At 45.3% G+C, this 24,599-nt stretch overlaps 2 protein-coding genes across 3 annotated transcripts in view; one reads left to right on the top strand and one right to left on the bottom strand.

Moving 5' to 3' along the window:
- The window catches only part of INPP5F (inositol polyphosphate-5-phosphatase F), a 43,401-nt gene extending 37,220 nt beyond the window's left edge, over positions 1-6,181 (top strand). For both annotated transcript variants that reach the window (XM_069863718.1, XM_069863719.1), the window contains exons 17-20: positions 45-118; positions 1,356-1,484; positions 2,209-2,296; positions 3,578-6,181. In XM_069863718.1, the coding sequence (XP_069719819.1) occupies positions 45-118; positions 1,356-1,484; positions 2,209-2,296; positions 3,578-4,712 (1,426 nt within the window). In that variant the 3' untranslated portion in view covers positions 4,713-6,181. The remainder of the gene's footprint in view (positions 1-44; positions 119-1,355; positions 1,485-2,208; positions 2,297-3,577) is intronic.
- A 2,127-nt stretch (positions 6,182-8,308) lies between these two features.
- MCMBP (minichromosome maintenance complex binding protein) lies at positions 8,309-24,490 on the bottom strand. The gene is made up of 16 exons (XM_069863751.1): positions 24,342-24,490; positions 22,517-22,602; positions 20,997-21,137; positions 20,159-20,200; positions 19,580-19,681; positions 18,208-18,337; positions 16,684-16,835; positions 15,941-16,041; positions 13,983-14,146; positions 12,950-13,073; positions 12,283-12,400; positions 11,477-11,642; positions 10,953-11,086; positions 10,174-10,338; positions 8,949-9,037; positions 8,309-8,686 (listed from the first exon to the last, which is right to left on the bottom strand). The coding sequence occupies exons 1-16, from the start codon at positions 24,397-24,399 to the stop codon at positions 8,560-8,562; spliced, it is 1,899 nt and encodes a 632-aa protein (XP_069719852.1). The 5' UTR covers positions 24,400-24,490; the 3' UTR covers positions 8,309-8,559.
- Between the last annotated feature and the right edge of the window lie 109 nt (positions 24,491-24,599).

The raw sequence follows: 24,599 nt of genomic DNA on the forward strand, positions 1-24,599 counted from the left end.
TTTCGATTAGTAGAGAGCATTAAGTTCTGATTCTTTTCTTCTAGTTATGATGATGAGATCGACAAGGTGAACCAGTACCAAAGGTTAAGTCTTGAAGCTCTGGAAAAAATAGAAATAGGTAAGGATGTAGCCACCGTATCTTGAGTGTTCCTGACAATAGCTTGAGCACTTCTCAAAGCATCCTACAAATGCATTGAAACAGCCAGCCTGAATGTATCACACAGATCCTGTGTAGTCTAGTGCTTTCTTGCTGGTAACAGATGCCAGATTTAATTCTGTGTTTTCTCAGTCCTGGCTTTTGTTGCTGCTTGAAATGGAAACTGTGGCCACTGGTAGTGTTCTAAAATTTTCCTCTCTTCCAAACTCTTAAAAACAAGGATGCATCAAAACAAAATTTATGATTTATCAAATGGGTGTAAGAATTTGATCAACTTCTGTAATGAGTCACGGGTTTGTGCATTCAGTGCACTTTTTGATCCAAATGCAGCGTCTGGGTCTGAATTGTACTGCAGATCTGTCATGTAGCTCGTTAAACCTCTTCTTTCTCAAGGTCTGCTGAGAAATGTGCTGTTATGAAATCACCTTGTTATGCTGATTAACTTATTTATTGACACAGTGTAGCAACTGCTGGCTAAATACAGTTGAAAGTAAAAAGATGAAGAGACTGTGACTTCACAGATGACAAAAGTGTTCCAGTTGGAGAGAAGGGAGGGAAGTTAGGGGCCCCCAGCATGTGCCTCCCCTGGTCGGTTAACCCTCCATTACACAATGAATCATGGTTTCATCATCTTGCTGAAACTGTTACTGTGCCTGTGCAATTCCTAAGAGTGCAGAAGAAAGGTCTCTTTTGCTTGTGTGTTGTGGAGATCCGTAATATGTCCTGATCTACTGGGTGTAGTTGAAACATCTTGACCAGATGCCTTAAAAGCACAACTTCCCCTCTGTTTAATGGTCTAGATAAGATACAGCGAGGGGCTGAAGGACTTGGTCTGGATCTTAACTTGCATTGCTTCCACCTGGTAAAAACAGCTCTGCTTTTCCTTTAATCCTTGCAGGAGCCAGTCTTTAAATCACAAGTTGGAATAGCTGTAGAGGTACTTTTCTCTCTTTGAAAGGATGATCTTTAATAAATAATCAGGCTGGGTTGTAATAGACAGATATTGAAGGTCTAATTGCTTTTTGTAAGTAATAGAGTATTTAAACGTTGTGAAACTGTTTCATTTAAAAGTGAACTTGAAAGAAAAAAATGACACTTATTATGCTGAAAAAGACTCAATGCTTAAACATTTAGATACAGTTTCTGCAACATCTCTTTGTTTGGTTAAAGACTGTTTCTAACCTGTTTTATTTCTCAGGGCCTGAGCCCACTCTCTTTGGCAAACCCAAGTTCTCCTGCATGAGGCTGCATTACAAGTACAAAGAAACGAGTGGGTATTTCCACACTCTCCGAGCTGTGGTGCGCAGCCCAGAAGAAGATGGAAAAGGTCTGTTTCATCTGTAAAAGTTGTCGCTAACAGTGTATGCAGTACCCCAGCATTTCTCTAGGAAACGCTGTTCCCACTGCTTTTAGAGCAAGTTCTGAAGAAGGATAAATTTTAACATAGCCGAGTTGTGCAGGGTGGGGAACCAACAAAACCCCCGTCTGTGGCTCCCTGTGTGAACATTGCTGCTTAAATACAAAGAGAAATAAGTTTCAGATATGGCTGTAAAGCAACGTCTCTCTTGAACCGAGACATTTCCACATCCAGGTCTTTACTGCTCCATAAACTGAAAAAATGAACTCAAATTAGCTCCTAAAAAGTGGAAGAACTTGATTTATTCAGTGAAATCGATGTCTAGAAATGTTCTTGCTTGTTGTTGAACTGAAGTAAATGAACACTAATAAGGGAAAAATACTACTTCTTACCTGGAGCACTGAGTTTTGTCAATGAGGATTAGAATAAATTTAATTGCTTCTCTTCCTTCCACAAATTGTGGATTGTGGCATTGATTCACTTGCACTCAGTGTTTAAGCTTAAGGAGAGCCTGTTGTTTAGGCTTATTTTGTAAGCGTTAGATCAGAATGGCAACTTGTAAGGGTGAAAGAAAAAAACAAACCAAACCCAAACACACTTAATTATGATGCAAGCAAATCAATCTAATTTTAGATGTTGGAATATGGGGTTTGAAGGATTTTAAAGGATCTGACAGCTTCTAATTGCATTTCAGACACTCTTCAGTGCATCGCAGAGATGCTGCGAATCACAAAGCAGGCGATGGGATTAGATGTGCCCATCATTGAGAAGAAGCTAGAGAGGTGAGTACTTCAATGATGTGAACCTTGTGTGTCCCACTTCTGCTCTCTTCTCAGTGCTAACAGTATTTGGTACCAGTCAGGAAACGTCTGTCTCTACTGTGCCAGAAGTGTTTTTGTCCCTATGTGCCCTCACTAACGAGTGTCTGAAGGTGCTTGCATCAAAGTATAAGCAAGAACTTGATGTTATATGTGTGTGCTTGCAGACAGCATGCACTCCCAAATGCAAATAAATCTGCTGTAAATGGGATGGCTCATAATTAGTTTGTCAAATTTCATGTTTCCTAATTGAACTTAATGCCTGCCTCTGTAGTGAGACCTCCTGTGCAGTGTAAATCTGCTTTGGGTTCCACTGCGGTTGGGTGGTTAACCAGAGAACGTTACAGGTGAAGAAATGGCTGAAGTCAAACTTCTGGACTGCTCAGTCAGAACAGCTCAGGAGTGTTTGTTCTAAGCCTGTTAAGAGGGTGCGTGAAAGCACAGTTGATAATGAAAAGGACTTGCTGGAAATTCTTCAATAGTCCATCTCTATTGACTTCGATAGTCAAACCCTAGTAAGTCAATTGTCTGTAATTAAACCTTTGTCTACAAAGATAGCAGGATCTGTTGTGTTGTTTTGGACCTTGGCCATTCGAACTCTAGGAACCACTAGAAAACGTGGTGTGCAACACAACCGGAAGTTGTCAAGTGAAAACTGTTAGGGCATATAGTGCAATAACTCTCTTCTGCATTTGATTATTGGGCCACTATTTCAGCTCTTTGCCCCAGCTGAGTAGAAGAGCTTAGCGAGGAAGTTTTGGTCTCTTTCACTGGTATGAAGACAGAATATTTGCTAAATCTGGTGGCCGAGTGCAGCGTGCACAGTCAGGGTTACAAATATAGAGATTTCAAATCTGGATTCACCTAGAACTAAAAACGCCTGCAGAACCTTGCTTACCCCTTGTTCAGTGACCATTTTGTATTGACCCTCCTTTTGGTTTTGCTGGTTTGAATGTGATTCACTTATATAGGTGCAGTTATGCAAGGAAGGGGTAACTTAGGAACTTGAATGTCTGTGGCTGCTATGGAAGTAGGACTGGAAGATGATAAATGCCTGATGTTTAGAGATGAGACTGTCTGGAGGTGTTCAAGGCCAGGTTGGACAGGGCCTTGAGCAGCCTGGTCCTGTGGGAGGTGTCCCTGCCCATGGGAGGGGGTGGAGCTGGATGGGCTGTGAGGTCCCTTCCAGCCCAAAGCTTTCCATGATTCTATGATCACGCATGAGATTTGCTCTTTCTCTTCTAGGAAGAGCAGCAAACCCCATGAAGACATCATCGGGATTCGGTCCCAGAACAGGGGGTCGCTGGCCCAAGGCAAGAATTATTTACTGAGCAAATTCTCCTCTCTCAATCAAAAAGTGAAGCAAACCAAATCTAACGTCAACATCAGCAACCTTCGGAAGTTGGGCAGCTTTACCAAACCAGAAATGAAAGTCAATTTCTTAAAGCCAAATTTGAAAGTGAATCTGTGGAAATCGGACAGTAGCCTTGAAACTTTAGAGAACCCAGTGGCAGATGCTAAAGTCCACGGTGAGTCTGACACGGAGGTATCGGATAACGATTCGTTCCACTCCGATGACTTCCTGACTAATTCTAAATCTGATGAGGACAACCAGCTCACTGACTCTCTGGAGAACATCGGGCAGACCGACTACGTGCTGCCCAGCTGCGGCATCATCGCCTCGGCGCCGCGGCTGGGCAGTCGGTCCCAGTCCATAAGCAGCACTGACATGAACATTAGCATTCCCGTTCCCTCCGAGATCCATGTCTCCCAGCCTGGCCATGCTGACTGTGAGGATGTACCCATGCCTTCTGTGGACAATGTGGAGATGGAGTTTGCTAAACCCATTGACGTGTACTGCCAGAGGTTTGTGCACGATGCTCAAAATCAGATGGCGGATGGTTTGGAGGCTGAGGCTGGCTCTCAAGTCCCCCACCACATAATAAATCAAACCAGCAATAATACGTTTAAGAAACCCGAAACCAAGGCTGAATTTACTGGAGACGTTCCTTCCAGGCCTTCCAAGCTGGATGTGCAGTCTTCTGAGCCAAATCCACAGCTCTTAGCCGTCGGTGGGACTGACCTTACTAAATCTCATCAGAGCCCAGGGTCTGGATTGGGTCACCCTGAGTCAGGACTCCACACGACTCCTTCTCCAGCCGATGGCAGCAGCAGCAGAGCCGTGTCTCCCTTTGCTAAAATTCGCAGCTCCATGGTCCAGGTCGCAAACATCACGCAAGCGGGATTGACTCAAGGGATCAATTTTGCTGTGGCAAAGGTGCAGAAGAGCCCTGCGGAGCCCGAAGCTGTAAATGAAATCAAACAGAAAGAACTGAGAGAGATGTTTACGCAGTGCCAGACACGGATAATCCAGATCTAGTGGCTGCTGTAGGACGTGTTCTTCTAGCTGTGGCTTTGAGTACCATATTAAAACAGTGGCGTCAGGACTCATTGTGGCCTGAATACCGGGATCAATAATAACTTGTTTACAGGAGGTGAGAGATGTGAATGAATTTGGTTCTGACCACGCTTCAGAATTCCTTAGGCAGCTGAGACAAGAACGGTGAACCCTCTTTCAACAGGTAGCTTAGACACTGGGATGTAGTAAGCATGCTGTCCGTCTTAAATGTGTTGCACAGTTATTTTTGGGGACTCATTTTGTAGCTCTTCTAACTTAGGGTAGAAATTATTTATACAACAAAGGTGATTCTGCACTGCTGTGACCTTTCTGACCTTGCACTGCACCAGCAAAACAAGTACCAGTAACATACACATTATTTATCTTTGAACCAGTGTTATTACTTGTTTCTGTTGACATTTTAGATGCGGCTTTCTCTGAATTGTGCCTCTGCAGCGGGAGTTGATGTGGTTTTGTTGAATTTGATTATGTTGACCATAAATTAAGATTTCTTTTGGCTGTCCTTTTTCTTTCTGCACATCCTGGAACACTTCCAGTAGCTAAATCATAGATCCAGTCTGAAGCATCCGTGGTCCTACAGCGCAATTTTAGTTTGTAGGTGTTTGGTTTTCTCACTTGAGGTGAGGGGCTGGAGCAGATGTCCTCGTCTTGCCCTGTTGAAGCATTCATATTTCCTTTTTCCCAAACACTAGCACTTTGCTCTAATCGTTTTGTCTCTATGTAAAGCAAGACAAGCCGGATACTCGGCCTTTGGGTGCGTTGTCCTTCCGTGCTATGTGTGTTTTCAGCTGTGTTCTAACCGTCCAGATACAGAACTGCATATAACAATAACTGAAGGCAAGTGTAGTGATCCCTAAAGTCAGTGTCGCATTACAGTGTAGCTGTCAGCTCCCAATCCAAACCGAATTCATTATCAACTCGAGCTTTGCAGGAGAAGGCTGAGCACCCACTAGTGCTGGGAACGGGATTACAAACCCTTGTCTATGTTGTGTCAAAGATGACATCTATCCAAGTTACTCCTTGGAAATGCCTTGCCATGCAATTCTAGCGTAGGACAACATCCAACTGCTCCTGTGAAGCGGGACCTTAGTGTGCTGTGGTTTGTGATCTGCTGCCGTTACAGCCCCAGTGCCTCCGCATCCTGGTCTGTGTCCTGTAGGTAAGCTGCACGCAGTGTTTGAGCTAATGGTGTCGTAGGGGTAGGGTAGCGCTGTGTCGTAGGATCTCCAGTGTGTCTGAAAAGGGATCACCTGACCCCGCGGCCTGAAACTTTGATGAACAAATCAATTTATTTATTTGTTTTATTAAAGTGGTGTGGGTTTGGGTTTTCTGAGTGTCTCTACTTGTGACTATATTTAAAATGAAACTACTGCTGTATTTTAATGTGAGCAATATACTGAGATATTTTAATAAAAAAAGGGGAAGCCAAAGAGGTTCTGGTGTCTGAGGGGAAGGGATGTGGTGCTGTGGGGTTTTAGGGTTCCAGTTCCCAAGAGGGGTTCGTTGCCTTGACTTAGAGTCATTGAATGGTTTGGATGGAAGGGACCTTAAAGCCCTACCAGTTCCACCCCTCTGCCAAGGGCAGGGACACCTCCCACTGGATGTGGTTGGACTGGGCTTGGAGCAACCTGGACTCGACTTTCCTTCACGTTCTGACTCACAGAACCCGAGTGGCTGAAGTGGGAAGGGATGGCTGGAGTTCATCTTGTCTGAGCTTGCTACTCCAGCAGGGCCACCTGGAGCTGGTTCTCCAGGACCAGCCCAAGGCTGGAGACTCCTCCACCACCCCTCTGGACAACAGCTGCCAGTGCTCAGCTGCCTTCCCAGGGAAGAAACAATCCCTGAAGGTCAAAGGGAGCCTCCTGGGTTCCAGTTTGTGTCCTGCCACTGGCTGCTGCTGGGAAGAACCTGGCTCTGTCCCACGTGCATCCTTGCAGACATGAACACGATTTCCTGTCTGTCACATTCACAAACATGACTTCAGCCCTTCCTCCTCCTCTTCTGGCCCTGCGCTGCTCCAGCCCTGCCTGGGCTTAGGAGGGGAAAAAAATTACATATATTTTTGAGGGCACTCCTTAAAAACTGCTGAAGCCTTGATACCAGCAACAGCAGAGGAGGAGGGAGAGGAAATTCATTCAGTAGGAGAAACAGAAACTGCTGTTACAAACGCAGACTCAGTGACAAGTCAGCTGAACCCATGGATGTTCTTTTTAGTGTTCAAAACAAAAAAATCAGCTGTATGGGGGCTGAAGGGGCAGCGAACTAGGCTCAAGGTTAAGATACACCATTGCTTATCATAATTGGTACTCAAGTTGGTGTCAGTGTGCAGAGGAAAAGGACAGGTTCAGCTTGGCCACGGAGCAGGAAACGAGGTCAGGCTTAGAATAGGAAAACTGCAGTACAACTTGGGTTTGTCTTCACACATCTCCATCTGCACAGAGAAAAGGTGGGGTGACTCTCCCTCTGCTCTGGTAAGACCCCACCTGGAGTCCTGGGTCCAATTCTGGAATGTCCAACATGAGAACAGGTCCAGAGGCCAGAGAGATGATCCAAGGGCTGGAGCCCCTCTGCTATAAGGCCAGGCTCAGAGTTGGGGTTGTTGAGCCTGGAGAAGAGAAGGCTCTGGGGAGACCTTAGAGCAGCTTCCAGTGCTGAAAGGGGCTGTGGGAAAACTGGGGAGGGGCTCTTGATCGGGACGGCAGGAATAGGATGAGGGGGATGGTTTCCAGCAGAAAGAGGGGAGATTGAGCTGAGATCTTAGGAAGATACATTTTGCTGTGAGGGTGGGGAGGCCCTGGCCCAGGTTGCCCAGGGCAGGGGGTGGAACTGGATGGGCTTTGAGGTCCCTTCCAACGCAACCTGGTCCATGATTCTGTGATCTGAAGGCGAATCCAGCATTAATGCCATCTCTGATGCTTGGGTGCTCTCCACACCCACAGCCTCACATTGTCTGGATCACTCCAATCCCAGGCTGGTTTAGTGTTTCTGTGCTCCAGCCAGCCTTGTTCAACCAGTTCTATGTGTCACCCTGGCACCGTGTGGCCTCTGCCAGGCAGCTCTTACCCCACTTCGGGAATCGGAGTGTTACAGACTGTTCTTAATGCTTTGCTGCTCCAATTCAAACTGTTTGAACACCCTGCATTACTGGTCATGGAGAAAGGAAGAGAGAGAGGTTGTGTCTTGGGGTCACTCATTCTCAGTGAAGGCTTTTGTAAAGAGTTGTGCCTGAAGAAGGGTTCTAAGGTACATGCGAGGAGTTAGTCAGGGTGTTCCCCCAGGACAATGAAGCTGTATTTCATTTGCAAAGCTTGTCAGCAGTGAGATCACAGCAATTTGTACCACACCACAATCACTGGTGCCGCAGCACAAGGAACAGCCCCCCAGAGCCCATGTTTCCTTCAGCCACAGCTGCCCAGCACCTGAACCCACTGCTCCTCCCAATTCAGCCATTCAAGGACTTCATCACAGAATGATCCCAGGCCAGAGCTGCCACTACTGTGGATGAAAGGCTCTGGCTTATATTTTCCTATTATTCAGGGAAATTAGCTTACACAACCTCTGTATTAAAGTTTAATATCAAACAATTTGCTCGTTGTTACCAATTTTCACTTACAAAACAGGCTCCAAAAAAAAAGGTCATAAAATAATTGTAACTGGCTGAACAGAGTTAAGTGTTCGGCTGCGTGAGTAGATAGCCATAGCTTTTTGGTATAAATTATCTACAAAACCTGGTATAAACAATATTCCAATCTCAGTAGGGGTTCCAGCGAGAAAAAGACACCTTTCCATAGTGACATCCACAGGATTATTAGAGTTCGTTCCCATTGACACATCTCTGCTGCTGGAGCCTGGCTTTCCGCAGCACCTCCAGCTGTTTTGCTCGCAGCCACCGCTCTCGTGACAGCGTCGTCTGCCCCGCGCTGAGAGACAGGAACCTGAGGGAGCAGAAACAGCTGTTAAATATTGTTCACAGGTCATGTTTGAGGTGCTAATTCAGAACAAAACCAGTCCTGTGTCCAATGGACTAGAAAGCACGGGAGAAAAAGTGCTTTGGCCAACTACGAAGCTGTGCCAAGAGAAGCCTGGGGAGAGGAGATGACACCCTTTGTGTTAGCTACAACCCAGCGCAGACGCGGGCATTGATGTTTGCTCCCTGCTGGCCGGAAACCCTCAGAGAGGACAGACAGTGCTACCCACCTTGCCACGAGCAGTGTTCTGTGCAGATCATCAGCTGTTACGCTCTCAGGGTCGTTCTTCCGCATCTCTACAAAGTCTTCTTCTACTGCCTGCAAACAACAGAGCATGTAATTAAGGGACAATGAACCCTCACCATGAGACAAGCCTGTAGGGAGCCAAACGCCATAACTGCCCTTAGATTACAAGGGAAATACTTCAATTTCCTGCTGGCGGGAAGCAAACCCGAGTGAAAAGGGGCAACTTCTCATCATTGAAAAGGATTTATTTTTTCAATGTGAGTTTTAGAAAGCAGGGCACACATGAAGCATGCACTGAAATACTCAGGAGTGCAAACCGTAGAAGGGTTTGGGTTAGAATGGACCTCAAAGCCATCCCGTCCACCCCCTGCCATGGGCAGGGACACCTCCCACTGGATCAGGGGCTCCAAGCCCCATCCAGCCTGGCCTTGAACACCTCCAGGGATGAGGCAGCCACCACTGCTCTGGGCAACCTGGGCCAGGGTCTCCCCACCCTCACTGTGAAGAAATTCCTCCTTATGTCTAGCCTAAATCTTTCTCCTTCCAATTTAAAGCTGTTCCCCCTCATCCTGTCACTCCAGGCCCTTGTAAAAAGCCCTTCCCAGCTTTCCTGGAGCCCCTTTCAGCGCTATAGAAGCTGCTCTAAGGTTTTCCCGCAGCCTTCTCTTCTCCAGACTGAACAACACCAACTCTCTCAGTCTGGCCTCACAGCAGAGGGGCTCCAGCCCTTGCATTATCTCCGTGGCTGCCTCTGGACCTGCTCCAACAGTTCCTTCTCCTTCTGATGCTGGGGATCCCAGAAATGAACTCAGGGCTTCAGGTGGGGTCTCACCAGAGCAGAGGGAGAGAATCCCCTCCCTCGCCCTGTTGGCTCCGCTGCTCTGGATGCAGCCAGGACACAGTCACTGGGCCACGAGAAGACATTGCCGGCTCATATCGACCTTCTCACCTCCCAGCAGCCCAAGTCCTTCTCCACAGGTCTGCTCTTAATCATATTTTCCCCCACCCTGTTTTGAAACCACAGATTGCCGCAACCCAAGTGTAGGACCCTGCACATATTCATGATGAGAAAATGCTTCTGTTTGGTTTTAGAAAACTTCAATGAGACTTCTGGGCAGGGAGAGCAACGGGAAAGTACAGCAAGTTTCCCTTAAGGTACTTTCTATTGGGATAGGCAGCTAAAAACAGGTAAGTTAGGTCTCCCGTACCTTGGTCACCTCATCAGAGATGCTGTAGTCCAGCAGCCTCGATAAACTCAAATAGATGCGAAACTTGTTCAGCACCGACGGGAGCACGGCCGTGAGGAGGCTGCTCATGTACTCCTCCATATTGGGTGGGATTATCTGGGGCTGTAAGTGGACTTGGCAATCTGACTGGAAAATAAAACCACATATCGTCTCTTTCCATGTCCCGTCTTTCTTTTGCAACTCCAAGCCTTATCTAATCTCTGAAGTGACAGAAGTTGCTGTTTCCCACAATTTAAGTAATACAATAATATTTAACGGTTCCCTTTGAGTCTCTACTCAAGCAGGAGCCGGTTTCCCTTAGAGGCACAAGAGCAAGCTCTCAGTTCCTGTAGCCGAATGCAGGACAGCAGAGTTTTGTGAGCTTGGGTGACTCCATGTTCCAAGGGACAGCACTGGATTTGTTACCCATCACCTCAGAAGCTGCTGTGCTAGAACAAGGCTTTGAGAGCAGCAGCACCATAACCACGGGCCTTAGCCCCTGCTGTCATCATCACCATCAGTACCTCCAGTTACTGCTGTGCCACGGCTACGCTGTGCAGCCAAGCAGAGAAGGTCAATCACTTGGTTTTTTGCTTGGCTGCAGCCAAGCGCTTGCGTAAGCAGCAGTAACTCAGGCTGCTGACACTCCCACCCTGGTCACAGGACAGCTGTCCCATTTCACTTGGCTCAGGAATGCCACACTCCGAGTGAGTCATTACCAACTGCAACAGTTCCCCAAATTCAGGAAGACTTTTCTGTACCGGTAGGAGCGATCGGCCTTCTGAAGTGATAAGGACATTAATATTGCACGGGAATTCCATCTGATGGTAACTGAAGTCATAATCCACCTTCTGCCAAGTGATCAGATTCCCCAGCGCTGTCACATTGTGAACACCTGGAAAGGCAACAATAAGTTCTGACAATGGGATCCAAACAAACACCAGACTTGATTTTCTTCCCTGTCTTGTTCTTAATGAGCATACTGTTCCTTCTCGTATCTGTGGTACCTCCTGCACAGAGACAACCATTTCTGAAGGCCAAAAATAAGAATTCCTGAAGGATTTCAAGCCTAGATTTTACCTGGCCTAGTGTCTGTGTTCATAGGTGAGGTCTTCATGGGTCTTACTTTGGAGGACAGACCAACACCTACCTTGCTACAACGATGTGGGGAGTTGCTGGATGTTTCCAATTTTTGGAGCCACAAAGATTTTTGCAATAGAAAATGATCAGCAGGGCACAATTAGCTTCAAGTGTCTTGTATCGGCTTTTAACACTCCAGCCCTACCTGTGGTGTCGAGCTGTCCTTGCTCCAGCTGAGTCTCATCTACCACGAGGGAAGTGTTGTTGGCGAGCTGCAAGACTCCGCTGACGAGGCGATTAGCGGCGTAGTCTTTGTGCGGGTTAAATCGCGAATGGTTCATGTTTTCAATGGTCATTTGTAGGCGATAGGACTGCAATGAGAAAAGAGACTGATGCGCCCAGTTCCTCCCCTCCAGCTTCCCTGTAAATAGTGCTTCCTTCGGCAAGAGCTGCGACCTGGGAACCTCCACAGCGAGTAAAACAAACGGTGTTGCCACAATACAGAACACGCTTTGTCCCGAATGCCGAATACTTGAAAAAACGCAGCTTCCCGAAGGAAAATAACGTTGTTAAGAACTCCCATCACCTGCATCACACATCTAGGATGAGCAAAAACCCAACTGATTTATTGCAGCAATACAATTATTACAACCCCAGAACGGATCCCTGTGAACTCATCCACAAACTTGGGGATAAACAGCATTGATGTGAAAATTGAATGACTTAAATGTCTAAACATGTCAATCCAGAAAGACAAAATTAAGTGTGTAGCACTGTGTGTGTCAGTTTGATACCCGTAAGGATATGATTTTATTCCATGCTCATCCCAGATGACTTGGTAGATAGAGACTCCAGCTGACAGGCAGGCCACATCTCCATTTTTACGTGCTCTCTACACAGACAGCAGGAGCCTTCATTTAAGAAGTCTGTCTTTAGCTTCCATGTTGTTTATTTGGCTGGAACAATGAGTGCAACATCTACAATCAGAAACGTTAAAACTGTTATTCTTACCGCTGGAACGAGCTGCTGGATGATGCGGTAGATGTGCTCTGTGAAGATGCTGTTTCTTGGGCAGCCGCTCAAGTTCACTGTGAATTTTCCCAGAGGAAGCACATCTCGTCTGGCATAACTAAACCAAAACCAAGCATCTGATTAACAGTGGATACAGGTATCGATCCCTTTGAGTGCTGTGTTGATAGCGAGCAGGAGCTCACACTAACACAAACACAGGCGGCAGTCCCATTTCCTTCCCTCACTACCATCCTGGGCTAAGCTGGCCTGAAGGCTGGTGGAAGGCTTGGCTGCTCTGCACAAAAGTGGTGCCTTTAGAGTGTCTGAGATCCTGCAACGTGCCTTCCAGATCTTCTGTTCTCCTGTGCTCAGTTGTTACTCAGTAAACATTCTCCTTAATCATTTTCCTTTCTCAGTGCCCAGTCTCCATTTCCCTGCTTAACAGGCTTATTTGTTCACCTGCCCTGGGCTTTCCTCTCACTCTTAGTGTGCATCTTCTCCCCATTCTGGTCAAATCTCAATTGTTTTGTGCTATCAATCAGCTATGAGGGAACACACTAAGTCTGTCAGAGCATTCACAGCCCTTATTTTGGTAAAGAACCCCCAAAGGGAAGATCTCTTAAAAAAGATGAATGTATGAATTCTCAGCAAACACCTGAATACTCACACTGTCGAGATGAGGTGCAGTATCAGGTACTCAGCAGCCAAACTGTCTCCCAGCAGGGCATGGGTGAGGAACCCTAGCAACTCCGCTCGCACCGGTGACAGTTCAGACATGAAATTAGAAATAACTGATAAAAGAGCAGAAGACAAGAGTCAGAAATGTGCTGCTTCTCACCCTATCCCCTCTATGCAAATCTGTTTTTTTGTTAAAGCATAATGAAGGAAATGGTTACTCCAAAGCAGTAACCCCACATTTTTTGCTTTTCCACCTAAGCTATTGATGGCTTTGGATAATCTGAGTCACTCAACATCTCCTTGAAAATGCTTTTTTTTTTAAATGAGATATTGTGCCATGCGTTTGCAGAAGGCTGGGAAGTTTGGAGCCCAATTTCCAAAATCGATAGCCTATCCATACTATATTAAAGAATTAAAAAGCCCTCTTACATGTAGCGTGGCTCAGGACAAGCAATACAAGGCACATAAGGAAGAAAGTGATAAATCCCAGTTATAGGTTTTGGTTGGAATGGACCTTAAAGATCATCTAGTGATGACCTGGTTTGCATGCAACAATTCAATGACAGAAAAATAACAGCCACAAGGAATAGCACAGCTGCTTCAAAACAGAATTGCCTTACTTTCCTCACTGCATTATGATTTTTACATTGTCAGTATGTTTCTTATTTTCACTCTTACTAGTAAATGGGAAATCTAATTTTCCAGCAATTCATGCTCCATTTGAACACAAATCAAATCTTATGGCTGAACGACTTTGTAAAATCCTTCGGCATGCGAAATGCAACACCAAGCTTCATATAAATCACATTTAGTTCAGAAAAACAAATGCATAGGGATCACAAACACAAACAGCTGCATCTTCTGCAGTTCTGTAGTGTTGAATGGTTCCTCCATTTAACAATGTCTGAATTCAAACCTTGCTGTTGATGCCTTTATCTCTGAGCAAAGAAGCATCTGGTCACACGTACCAGGAACTCGTGTGTTTACAGGTACATAGAGAGAGGTCGAATTCAAACACTCACAGGTTTTACTCTCCTCTTCATTAAGGCAGGCAGGCAGCAATGGGTTAATGTGTTGTAATTTCTGTGCCAAAATCACGTGAATCCTGGGGACTAACGAGGCCGGAGGACTGTGTACTCGCTGTTCCTCTACCGCGTCCATGCACTCCATCGGATCGAGGGCCGAGCTGTCCGGAAGAAGGGGCACAGCACGACTGGACTTAGACATTCCACACAAATTCCTCTCCCTCTGACTAAAAGCGGCAGAACTGGGCCAAGAACACAGCGCACGGGAACAAACAACATCCAAACCCAGTTCCCGCTAACTCCACCCCTATTCAAACTGCCAGCCTCATGGTTTTATAAACACAAATATGGAATCAGTTAGAGAACGATATAGAAACGCCACGCTTGCCCAAAAAAAATGGATTCTACTTTATCAGAAAAGAATCAAATCTTACTTTGCTGAAAAAAAACCAACCAAACCCCACCCTAAAACCCCAAACCCACCCCAAAACCTAAACCCCTAACCCTTCATATTTATTATTTGCTGCATGATTTAATAACATGTAGCATCAAATAAAGCGTTACGTTTTGTTCTGTCCAGTATGTACTAAGTCTGAACAGTAACTTTTAAGAAGTAGGGTAATGACTTATGACACTTGTGTGTGCACACATGGGATTTTTGTATTCCACCTGGTTCTGAGCCTGACAACAGGATCTTCAAGACAGTCACACAGCAGCCGTGCCGCTGGCTGAGTAAAAACAGGGAGTAAAGAAATCCTCAGGTATCTCAGCTCAAACTTCAAGGTATTACCTCTGAATTTAAGAGTTCAGACACAAACTTTGCCCTACCTGATGATGCCTTACAAAATTTCTTCCAGGTGGTTTTCATTCGTTACACAAACTCAAATCCCTCAAGAGACTGTACCAGATGATGGTAAAGCTTGGTACAAATCAAATCATGCCAGTTTTAAAAGCTGAAAGGCTTCATAACTTTGCGTCCACCAACTACCATCTCTTTCTCTTTACTCTGTTTACATTCAAAACATTGCTAAAAGCCACCATTTTGTCTATTTGTGACAGAATGACAGGCAGGAACAAAACCACCAGCCAGGACAGCCCAGCAGAGCTGCCAGTCTGGGATTAGCTGCCAGGCACCGACAGCCCAAAGCAGCTGACCCGCCTGAGCTCACTTGTAAGCAGCTGGCACTGTAAGGGATTCACGCTGTGCTCTCCATATTGCACTGATTGGGAAGGTAAACAAAGTCACCAACAGCAGGAATTTAAAGCACAGTGGCTCAAGACACCAGCAGTAAATAGGTCAGAGTGGTAACAGTTTTGTTTTAAACACTGACTTCTGGCATCCTTCTCAATTAGCTTGTGTTTTGTCAAGCAAGTCACAGGAGAACAGAACAACAGGTGAAGTGGGAAGTTTCTATCAGCAGCATAACTTGATGATACACCTTAATTAATGAAAAAAAATCAATCCAATTTATACTTATTCCGGTCTCTCTCCCACTCTCCATGCAGACATGCAATCTTTTTCCTTTTCTAATCTACAAAAGTCGTTACGGCAACAACTTTCCTGGACTTGCAAAGAATTCCAAAAAGACATTTTAGAACCCTAAAGCTTATTTAAAAGCCTTGTTCACTATCCACTCAGTCATTAAAGGTTTAATAGGCATGAAAGAGCACAAACCATTTAGCTGCAGAAGTGCTTTCTGCTGTACAACAGCCTAGAAGAAAGCTGCATCGTGTACCCAAGGGTAAGGACACAAGAATACAAGGGACATCAATTTACAGGATACGGGATTCAACCCTTTCCATAGCAAGCATTTTTAAGCAACAAAATTAACCCCTCAAGCATAACTGATATGTATTTACACCTTTCCCTGTCTGTATTAAGGGTACAGCCAAAATACTTTGCTTATTGAAACAGAAACCCTTCATTTCAGGATCACACATCAGAGGAGCCTTACCTCTCTTCACTGTTTACGATGCTCAGCACTGGATCCACAGACAAAATACCATAGACTTCCAGGACATCGTTCACTTTGAAGCTATCCCAGCTCTCATAGACCTGAAAATAATAAAGCACAAAGGCGGGTGGGCCAGATGCAGGACTGTACCCACACACAGGTGAAAGGAAACATCCCAGGAGACTATGCTGCATGAGGCGGTCCCCCCAGTCTTCAGAGGGCCAATGAGTTTCTGCAATGGGATGCTTTCTCCTACTGACATTCTTTTGCTGTGTGAATGTAAAGAACTGCATTCTCATCAGATTTATCGAGATCTGCGGAAGAAGAGAGCATTCAGCAAGGTAATAGCTTGAAATTTTATACTGGCGGCTACACAGCAGTGAATCAGTTTCAAACACTGCACAAAAATGTGCCATATAGAGTTTTGCTTGCTCCGTCACAACTTCTTTTCCTTAAGAGGACAAATCTAACAGCAAAAAAACAGGAGTCGGTACCAGCTGCACCCCTGAGCATCTAGCAATGGATTGTGTCATTGTTACCTGCAGGGAGGATGCACAAACTCTGCAGAAGGAGCTTGGCAATTCACATATAGCAAGAGAAACAACATAACGCTCTGCGGCAATAGACTTCTGGACTTGAAAGACAATTTCTGACCTTGGAAACCAATGCAAGTCTGAGTGCCTACACTAACAGATTTTGCCTGCCTCGCTGAGGGCCACCCATCACCTCTTCTCCTGGGTTACCTTTACAAGACACGCTGGTCCCTTTTCTCCTGGCAACGGAAAATTTAAGTCAAGTGGAGGGGAGCAGTTGGGAGAAATGAGATGATGACCTGCAGAAGCTTCTGTTTCTAATCTCTTTGGCTCTCCACACCCATGGATATCGCCTCCAGTGCCTGAAAAATAACGGATTTGTAGGCTCTTTAAACAGAAATGCAAGTGTTAACTTTCTTCAGTGAGGAACACAGAATTAAACCATTTTAAGAAGAAGTCTGAGACAAAAATATTAAATAAAATGATATATTTGACAGAAGATACTCTTACTCAGAAGTGTCTCACAAATACATATATTATATCACCAAGATAAGGGTGAGTTCTGGTAGAGATCTATGTGTCTTAGAAACCCAAACACAGCCAACAAACTGATTTTTAAAATGTAACACCTCAGCTGTGCGAACAAATGTTTTCTAAACTGGGTAGGACTGCAAAGGTAATGTTTGTCCGCACCTCGTGGTCAGAAATCTAGATTGTTCTTAAAGGTAAGAGTGTGCTTCAACAGAACAGTTTATATTAAAAATCTCTGTAGATTTTCAGCAATAATAGAGCTATAAAAATCTATCCTACAATTTATAACACTGAGTATGAAGATAAAACAGCCTAAACGATCCAATGAAACATTTGCAAACTGGTAAACGTACAAAAAGAAAAAACTGGATTCGGCTCATGAACCTGACAGACATATAGCACTGAACAAGAAAAAGCAACAGCTTCTACAGTTTTTCTTTTGTTAAAAGGACTGGATTTTAAATGAACTGCTTCCTCTTATTCAAAAAAAACCCATGCCAAAACCTCCCCAAAGCTCCACGTGCCGGTTTAAGTAGCATTTCTGCAGAAGAGCATCGAGACGAACAGTTCACAAACTGATTACGATGCAAGTAAGAACTGCACGCGCTCTGAACGCTGCTGGTATCCAAAATACCATCCCGTTGAAAGGTTTAATAGCTTTCTTCAGGATAACAGAAGTGTCTGGGGTTAACCTGGTTCCTCTTGGTGAATGGATATAGCTAGCGTCACGTCAGAAAAATAGGTAAGGTTGGAAGATAAAGACTACTGTCTATAGCAAAGCAGCACCTAACTGACACAGTAACACCTACAAAGACAGACAAGGTTACATGATTTCCCCCAGATTAATTTCCCACTCTAGTGTGGATTTTATGGTAAACAAGCCGCCCTGAGTTTCAGCCTGCTGCTACGAATGGTTTGTGTGCTGTTACACAGAAAAGGCAAGGCCCAGGTGCCACTGTACAGAAGATGAACTTCAGGATTTGACTCTCGCAAGTCTTACAATACACATACACCACACACCATCGGCTTTCCCACGCTGCTCCAATTTAAACCACTGGTAACTCCAACAAAGCCACCAAATCACTTATGAAGGCTGTATCAACAGTCACAATTCAAGTGCAAACACTTCAACCTTTAAAAAAGGTAATTTCTGCGAATTCTGGAAAGATACCATAGCAACTGTTCATCAATAAAGTCTATTACCCATATGTTGCTCTTTCTGTTTAGACGGATGCAGATCCATATCCTCATCTTCCTCATAGCTCCGCTTGTGGCGGCTGGGGGTGTAGGACGTCGAGGGACTCACTCGAGCTTGGCTGGCACTGATATATGCGTAAAATTGAGGATTAAGGGCAACACAGGCTCAGTTGAGAGAATTCACACAAAGTTGGGTTTTTTTAAACCAAAAAGCTATTATCCTGTTTTGAGCAGTACATGAAAATAAGGATTCAAACTGCTGTCTAGAAGTCATCTTTTCAGATACATAAATAACCTGCTTAAGAAGTGCAGAACATTCACTGGCTTTGTTGAAAACAAACAACCAACCCCACTGAGCGCTATTCCACTGCCAGTCTCTAACAAAGGGTTCTTTTTCACGCAGAGAACACGCTCATGGTCAGACACAACTCAAAACCTCAAGAATTCTCTCTCTCCCACATCTCAGCCCTGCAGAACAGACATTATAATAACATTCAAAGACTTGCTATCCAATACAGTTACCATTACTATAAAAGAAACACACAGAATATTCACATACATGTGTAACATTGCTTGTATCTTATGTGTAAACGATTTTTGAAAAAGTTAATTCACTTTCCCTTTTTGTAGCACGATGGGCAAGTATTGAATTAGTGTTCAGTATTTTGAACTCAGAATATGAAATATCAATTCATCATAGTTTTACCATCAAATTCTTATCATCTTTTTTACCAAACACAAGATATCTTTAGTTTTCTAGACCTCTCCCTTGCTCCCCTGGAGGGGAAGAGAACATAAAATTCCAAAAAAGTATAAGAAGCAACATCCTGTACCCATCCCACTTGGATAAATCAAATTCCATGTATTAGGAGAAACTGAAGAGGACTGCTTTCTCCCTAAAATATTTCTGGTGTTCACTGAGAAAATGACAACGGTCAAACTTTAAAAACTACAGTACTTGAGTTTTCCAGGAATTATTGTCTTAATACGCTCAGCTGTTGGTGTTTTGATGGGTTTCTGTAGGAGACTCTCAGTGTAACAGCGTTTTAACTTAGTCAGAAAACGCCAACGGAAAATCCATGGCTCAGACGAATTTTTTCATTTTCTAAACATTTGTGATTAGAAATTACTAGAAGTTATCAAGCATACATGAAAATCTAGCCTAAGCCCCCACTGAACCCAAAAGCAAGGCTTCTAAATACACAAGCATCCCCTCTGCACATATAACACACCACCAATTTTACACCTACCACCTCTTCTCACCTATCCCCATTTGCTTGAAATAAAAGAAACCTTAAATTAACTTATCTCCCTACTTCTAATGAACTGGTTGTTGATCACTGTGCAACAGAGCACTAGCTCAGCCAAAAAAAGATATTTCTTTCACCCATGCTGATTCACCAGGCACTGGGACGCAGTAGAAGGTCTGTCTCTCGGAGGTGACAGTGTGGGAGGAGTTCAGATCGATTTCCTGCTGAGGCTACAACATCAAAAGGAATGTTGTTACAAATCTGATGAAGAGTTTGTTGTCCTTTTTTTTTAAACTAACCCCATGGATTCTGTTATTTAGCCAGAAGTTATAACAAACATGCAGGACTACATATCATAAAACATTGGATCCAAGCAGTCTGTGTGTATAATTCATTGATTTTAACAGCTCTGTGCTACCAAGAATAAATTCTTCTCCATAGCAGAGATTTTCCAGATTTAGAGTTCGCTTTTTTTTTTTACCCTCCTTCAAGCAAAACAAATTCTAAAGACAACAGAAATGGCTTGAAATCTGAACTCAGAATGCCCACGGGCAGCTAAGAACACTCTTCTTTCCAAATCGGAGGTTAACTTTGCATTTTAAGAGTACTATCTCCAGGAATCCACTAGTGAGCAATAAACAAACACTTACAAACTACATCTTTATCTACTATTACATCTCAGAATTTGTTTAAGTCGTATAACTTACCCCACACTCTGCCACATCTCTGTATTTACCAAAATGCAGAACCTGTCAAGGAGGAAAAGGCAAGTAAATTATTCTGACAGCGTCTCAAATATGAATTACCGACACCAAAATCATTGCAGTCTAACATTATGCAGACACAAACTGCCAAAGCTTTCATTATTTTAGTAATCTTTATTTCCCAACAGAAATATCAGAAGTATTGCTGATGCCATCTGAGAATCATGCAATAGTTTGGTTTGGAAGGGACCTTAAAGCCCATCCAGTCCCACCTCCTGCCATGGGCAGGGACACCTCCCACTGGATCAGGGGCTCCAAGCCCCATCCAACCTGGCCTTGAACACCTCCAGGGATGGGGCAGCCACGACTTCCCTGGGCAATCTGGGCTAGGGCCTCCCCACGCTCATCAGGAAGAAATTCCTCATTACGTCTAGTCTAAATCTGCCCCTCTCCAGTTTATACTTGTTGCCCCAGTCCTATCACTACAAGCCTTTGAAAACAGTTCCTCCCCAGCTTTCAGCACTGGAAGCTGCTCTAACATCTCCCCAGAGCCTTCTCTTTTCCAGGCTGAACAGCCCTAACTCTCTCAGCCTGTCCCCATAGCAGACGGGCTCCAGGGGACCATCTTTGTAGCCTCCTCTGGACCCATTCCAGCAGCTCCATCTCCTTCTTACGTTAAGGATTCCAGAACTGGACACAGGACTCCAGATAACGAATAGAGGGCAGAATCCCCTCCATTAAATACTCCATAGGTATAATTCAGAAATGAGAGGAAATGCAAAGACTAGAGTGAAGAAAATGCTGAACATTTACTAAAAGAATAAATCAGTATTTCACTTACACGTGCATTCGTGTTTGGGTCAACTGTTTCATACACGCCCATGTAAAACTCAGGATCAAACATGTCTTGCACCATGCAGCGAAACTTCACTAAGCTGTTGGGTTTCAGGTAATGTACAGGAACATCATTCAGTGACGGGACCTAGAGAAAAAGAGCTTATTCCTAAACAGCTGGTATATAAACATTAAGAAATTCTCAGTCCCGACAGTAGAAAGAAATGCTTTTCAGTCACCAAAACCAGGTCAAAACTAAAGTACATTTGAAACTCGCTCTTAAACAGGGAATTATTGCAACTGCAGTATTAAATACAATTTATTCCTTCTTTTATTCCTACTTCACAGCACTTTTACCACGTATTACGTATCACTGGTACCACAGTAATTGCACGTACAATCTCTTATAACAAAAGGCTGTAGAAGACCTATCTGTTAGTTTCCAGGTCTACACTGGGAGAGTCTTTTTCCCATATGTTTACATGACTATGGAAAAAAACCAAAAATCAATGCCTAGGCATGTGGTATAACTTGAAATAATGACAGTTGCAAAAAGGAATAGTTGTCTGATTTTGAAGTTAATCTGTTGAAAAAACCCACATCCAAAATGAAAATGAAAAAAAACCAAACCCAAAACAGATGTTGTCCTACAGGAAACGGCATTTTAACAAACAAACATACATTCTGTCATGTTTCTTGAGTAAGAAAGTGTGCTTTCAGTTCCTTCTAAAGTTGTAAAATTAACATAATTTTGCTGCCTGCACTTCAAACTGTCATTGAAACATTAATTACAGAATACTCTCATTCTCACAGAGGAAGAAAAAAGAAACCAACTCATTTTTACTTGTCTTTTCAGCCATAAGCACAACAGATTTGCTATGAAAGTTTCTAACACACCTAGCACTGTTCCATAATGTTGTTGTCAACAGACTTTTAGAAAAACACCAGCTTTTAAACTCAAACACGGGTGCTTTATTTTTAAACATTGCTAGACTGTAAAAAAACAGGCCTGGTCCAATAATGCACAGTTTCAGCAGAAAGTATTTTTCCCTGAAGCCTGACAGTCCAAGCAGCTATTTATTCAACCTAAAGCCTACAGCATCGTGATGAGAAGTTGTGAGAGAAGAGGTTTATAAGCAGCAGTGTAGGACGGCGTGGTGTACAAGCACTGCAGGCTCATGGTAGCCGGGGCAGGCGTTAACACTTTCAAAAATGACAGTATTTGTCAGCTCTGCCATCTACTGGATCGTGCTACAAACAGGCAGTTATGGTCCAGGAATAAACGGGACACTCAAGTCAAAGGGACTGGCTTCTCCGGTTGCAGTGAGGATTTCACATCCTTGCTTTACACACAGACTAAAGCAACCGAGATGTAGAGAATGCACCACAAGGACTACGCCTAACACTCAGAACTGTTCTTATCACGAAAAGGAGGAACTTACCAAACACGGGGTGCTGCAATAATTAAGATTGGAAAAGAATGAACCTAAAGAACGGCGTAATTCTAAAGGAATAGAACAATCTTACCCAGTTAGTAGCATTATTTTCTTTCAATTTCTCCTTGAAGTATTCCGTTACCTTCTTTTCCCAATCAGAGTTTGGAACATTTTGGGCTACAAACAAAACACATTTACGTGTGCATTAGCATCACATAATGGACTTCTGTTCAGCAGTGTCCTAACAGAGCAGGCAATTTAAACATTTACTTCTATTCTGGACAAATGATTACATTCTGGAATACTTCATGCCTCTTAAAAATGCACCAACTTGCCACCTTCAGGCAAATGAACGCAGCCTCGCCTGGAAGCAAGGAAAAGCTCAGAACTGCTGCAATACCCCCAGCTGGAAAGTGGAGGAGGTGAGTTACCACTTTAGAATCATAGAATCACTGGGGTTGGAAAAGACCTCTGAGCTCATCCAGTCCAACCATCAGCCCAACCCCACTGTGCCTGCTAAACCATGACCCAAAACACCACATCTACAAGCTTTCTGAACCCCTCCAGGGATGGAGACTCCACCACTGCCCTGGGCAGCCTCTGCTAGGGCTTCACCACTCTTTCAGTAAAGAAATCGCTCCTGATATTCAATCTAACCCTGCTGTCATACAACTTGAGGCCATTTCCTCTCACCCCATCACTTGTTACCTGGAAGAAGAGCCCAGCACCCACCTCGCTAAAACTTCCTTTCACGGAGCTGTGGAGAGTGATGAGGTCTGCCCTCAGCCTCCTCTTCTCGAGGCAAAACAACCCCAGGTCCCTCAGCCACTCCCAGGACACTTCCTGATTTTTGCTCCAAGCTCACTGTTGTTTATGATCACTATGAGCAAGCTGAGCACAGAAACTGCTTCACTTGGTGGCTCTTCTGTGCTATCACAGAATGAATCATAGATTGGTTTGGGTTGGAAGGGACCTCAAAGCCCATCCAGTCCCACCCCTGCCATGGGCAGAGACTACTGGATCAGGTCACTCAAAGCCGCATCCAACCTGGCCTTGAACATCTCCAGGGATGGGGCAGCCCCCACTGCTCTGGGCAGCTGCGGACAGGGCCTCCCCACCCTCAGCGTGAAGAATTACTTCTTAATGTCTGATCTAAATCTTCCTCCTTCCACCACTGCTCGGCAGCCCATGTACCCAGCACAGGTTGTTCTGGACATTCGACACACACTGTGAGTCCCTCTCTCCTCTCCTCCAGGTCTGAGGGGAGGGAGAGGAGGGACAGAGGGAGGAAAGGGGGGAGAGGAGAGGGGGAGGGAGGGAGGAAAGGGGGGAGAGGAGAGGGGGAGGGAGGAAAGGGGGAGAGGAGAGGGGGAGGGAGGAAAGGGGGGAGAGGAGAGGGGGAGGGAGGAAAGGGGGGAGAGGAGAGGGGGAGGGAGGAAAGGGGGGAGAGGAGAGGGGGAGGGAGGAAAGGGGGGAGAGGAGAGGGGGAGGGAGGAAAGGAGGAGAGGAGAGGGGGAGAGGAGGGAGGGGGGAGGGAGAAAAGGGGGAGAGGAGAGGGGGAGGGAGGGAGTAAAGGGGGGAGAGGAGAGGGGGAGGGAGGGAGTAAAGGGGGGAGAGGAGAGAGGGAGGGAGGGAGTAAAGGGGGGAGAGGAGAGAGGGAGGGAGGGAGTAAAGGAGGGAGAGGAGAGAGGGAGGGAGGGAGTAAAGGGGGGAGAGAGGGAGGGGGAGGGAGGGAGGAAAGGGGGGAGAGGAGAGAAGGAAAGGGAAAGGAGGAAGGGAGAAAGCAGGGAGAGGAGAAAGGAAAGGAAAAGGGAGGGAATGGAGGGAAAGAAAAAGGCAGGGAGGGAAGGAGAGGAAGGAGGAAGACAGGAGGAGGAAGGAGGGAGCACCCGCCCGGCCCCGCTCTCCTCGCTCACCGAAGATGCCCTGCACGACGCTGAAGGGGTTGTTGAGCCAGTCGGCCGCGCACGGCATGGCGAGCCCCGTTGCTGCCCGCAGCCCCGCTCCGGAGCCGAGCACGGGGCTCCCTCCTCCTCCTCCGCCCCTTCCTGCGGCGCAGTCGGGGCCGCCCTCTCCCCTCGCCCCCGCGGGCGGGGCGCGCCGCCATCTTAGCTGAGGGCAGGAAGGGCCGTGTCCGTCGTCTTCTCCCACTCACCCGTAGACTGTGAGGCGGT

Source organism: Phaenicophaeus curvirostris, chromosome 9 (genome assembly GCF_032191515.1).
Source record: "Phaenicophaeus curvirostris isolate KB17595 chromosome 9, BPBGC_Pcur_1.0, whole genome shotgun sequence".
In the NCBI taxonomy this organism is placed as follows: Eukaryota; Metazoa; Chordata; class Aves; order Cuculiformes; family Cuculidae; genus Phaenicophaeus; species Phaenicophaeus curvirostris.